Here is a 3,101-nt window from a genome sequence, read left to right as displayed (position 1 = left end):
TCCAACAAAGAATCATCTTCCTCTAAAAACAAATAGTTTACTTCAGGACAAATATTATAAAAAGAAAATGCATCAGTCACACTCTAGTAGGAAGTTTGCTCTATTCCATTTTGATTCTTAAACTCTTATCTTATTACCTTTTCTTTATTTGTAGTTACAAAAAACTTAGGAGATTCTAAGATCTGTGCATGCCATTAATAAAGGTCTTATAATGGTATTTACAATAGCTTGCATATAACCACCAAGCATTGGTAAATTTTCATATCAAACTAGTCACTTCAAACTAATTGATTGCCTTGCAGTATTCCAATCATCAGAGGTTTAACAGACACTGAGACTCATATTACTAATTCCTAAATTGTGTTTAGAGAATTGATGGTTAATTGATAAGAGAAACAAGATTGGTAAGGGTGGGAAAAGAAGCCGTAATATTCTTCCACTTCCCACTAATGCATCTTAATTAGGAATCCAAATTTCAAACATCTCAGTGTCGTCAGGGTCTCAGACATCAAGAAAGTAACCAAAAGAACTTAATGTACACTACATTGATTAACTGATGTACACAATTTTCTCCGATTTGGCTTTTTTTTTGGTCTCATTTAATATATGGTGTGATTCAAAAAATTCGTATTTTTCGGTAAGGAGAAATTTTCTTTTCTTTTCTTTTTATGGTAAAGCGACTAAGTACTTAAGTGCCAACTGAAAGATTAAAAGCTACTGATCCCATTTAGGAAGATCCAAAATGCTAATGGTTAAAACGGTAGTAAAAGATCAATAGCTAGCTCCTCATGCCCATAACACATTGAATTCATGGTCACGCCACAATTCCCTTGAATCTGGACAATCACTTGCCACGTAGCCGACCAATCCCTGTTGCCTCTCATCTTCATCACCACATTCCCCAATTAATAATGCCACCTTAGTCTTATCTCCAGGCATGTTGACTTGTCCTCTCAGTATTACACAGCACATGTGAGGTGTAAAATTGTCATTTCACCACCTGTACCATATTGCACTAGTATAAAAACCCTCAAATGTCAAGCTCAAATCAGCTTAACCCAACCAGCGTGCATGACTTTGCTTTGAAATCATCCTCCACATGCAAAGTCTGAGGGAACCAAAAATAGTAAATTAGAGAGAAAAAAAAAAACAAAGAGAGTGATACAGACTCAGTGAGTTTTAGAAAGAGAAAATACACACGATGGTTAAACTTGTGGCAGTAATACTTTCAGTCCTGAGTATCTGCCCTTTAGCTTACAGCTGCGCGCCTTCAGATAGGGCAGCTTTGCTAGCTATCAAAGCTGCCCTGAATGAGCCCTACTTCGGCATTTTCAAGTCATGGACGGGCCCTGATTGTTGCAAGAACTGGTACGGAGTGAGTTGTGACCCGGAGGTGCACCGAGTCGCCGACATCAACCTCCGTGGTGAATCGGAGGACCCCATCTTTGAAAAGGCTCACCGGACCGGTTACATGAATGGAACAATCTCTCGAGCGATTTGTCGGCTCAATAGGCTCTCAAGCCTAACCATTGCTGATTGGAAGGGCATTTCTGGCACAATCCCCCCATGCATTACATCTTTACCCTTCCTAAGAATCGTCGACTTGATCGGAAACAAGCTCACCGGTGAACTTCCAGCTGATATTGGCCGACTGAGTCGACTCACTGTGTTAAACGTGGCAGATAATCAACTTACCGGGAGGTTACCAAGGTCATTAACGAACTTATCTTCATTAATGCATTTAGATCTACGTAACAACTTATTTAGAGGTACAATTCCTAGAAACTTTGGGAAATTAAGAATGCTAAGCCGAGCTTTGCTAAGTCGAAATCGACTTCAAGGGCAAATTCCAAACTCAATTTCTTACATTTATCGGCTTTCGGATTTAGATCTTTCACTGAACCGACTTTCGGGCACGATCCCACCTTCACTAGGCAAAATGCCCGTTTTGGCCACGTTAAATCTTGATGGTAACAATATTTCTGGTACCATTCCCCCTACTTTGCTTAATTCGCGAATTGGCACATTGAATTTGAGCAAAAATGCACTTGAAGGTAATATTCCTGATACATTTGGGGCAACGTCATATTTTATGGTTCTTGATTTATCGTATAATCAGCTCAAAGGAGGCATTCCCAAGTCTATACTATCCGCCACCTTCATTGGCCATTTTGACGTCAGCCATAACCACCTATGTGGGCCGATTCCAGTAGGTTCCCCGTTCGATCATCTTGAAGCGTCGTCGTTTGTTTACAATGACTGTCTATGTGGGAAGCCACTTAGAGAATGCTAAGCAAAAGTAGTTTGTCAAGTTAATTACTATGCGATGCGATCCATACTATGGAGTTTTTTCTTGTCTTTCTTTTTAAAGGTTAATACTTGTATGTTGAAAATGTCTGTACTAATGACTTACTATATATACTATATTACATTAGTTAACTAAAAACTGTTTGGTTTGTGTAAGTTTGTATTTCTGATTTTCATGCTGTTATGGGAATTGAAGGATTTATGCACATAAAATTAACAGAAGCACATAAATTCGGTAATTAATTTTGATTCAAATGTCACATCGGCATGTCAGTTTGGATCAGGTTCAATGATTTTTTTTTTTAAGTTGAAAGATATTGAAATCAAGATCTCTTATTTACAATTTTTTTTATCTTACTATTCAACCTAACCCTTCCCCAGATACAATGATTGTTAGAAAAAATATATATCTAGTTTGTCGCTTGATTCAGATGAGTATTCATTTTAGACATCTACAACCAAATACCTTTCAGTAGTGACTACAGAAAAATGAATTAATCATAGACATACAACAGTTGTGTGACTAGGTGTGAATTTTACACAATTTTGAACTAGGACAATTTCATTGAACAAATTCTGTATAGCAAGTTATTAATCAGTTTTCAAAAATTTAATCAGGAACATAAACTAAGGTGAAAATTTGAGTTCAATAACTTCACTTAATTGATTCAAGTGCGAAATGCTGATTATCTGACGAGCTGAAAATTAAAAAGATCATAATGACAAAGTGATTAAGTTGGGGAAAGGACTCAATGTGATTGGAATTTCATGCAGTTCACTTCCATTGTTATATT

At 37.1% G+C, this 3,101-nt stretch overlaps 1 protein-coding gene across 1 annotated transcript; it reads left to right on the top strand.

Moving 5' to 3' along the window:
- The first annotated feature begins 1,065 nt into the window (after nucleotides 1-1,065).
- Nucleotides 1,066-2,446, top strand: LOC113763834 (DNA damage-repair/toleration protein DRT100-like). Its single transcript, XM_027307796.1, has one exon. The coding sequence runs from the start codon at nucleotides 1,202-1,204 to the stop codon at nucleotides 2,291-2,293; it is 1,092 nt and encodes a 363-aa protein (XP_027163597.1). The 5' UTR covers nucleotides 1,066-1,201; the 3' UTR covers nucleotides 2,294-2,446.
- Nucleotides 2,447-3,101: the final 655 nt, after the last annotated feature.

Source organism: Coffea eugenioides, chromosome 1 (assembly GCF_003713205.1).
Source record: "Coffea eugenioides isolate CCC68of chromosome 1, Ceug_1.0, whole genome shotgun sequence".
Taxonomy (NCBI): domain Eukaryota; kingdom Viridiplantae; phylum Streptophyta; class Magnoliopsida; order Gentianales; family Rubiaceae; genus Coffea; species Coffea eugenioides.
This window is presented reverse-complemented; position numbering and strand designations above follow the sequence as displayed.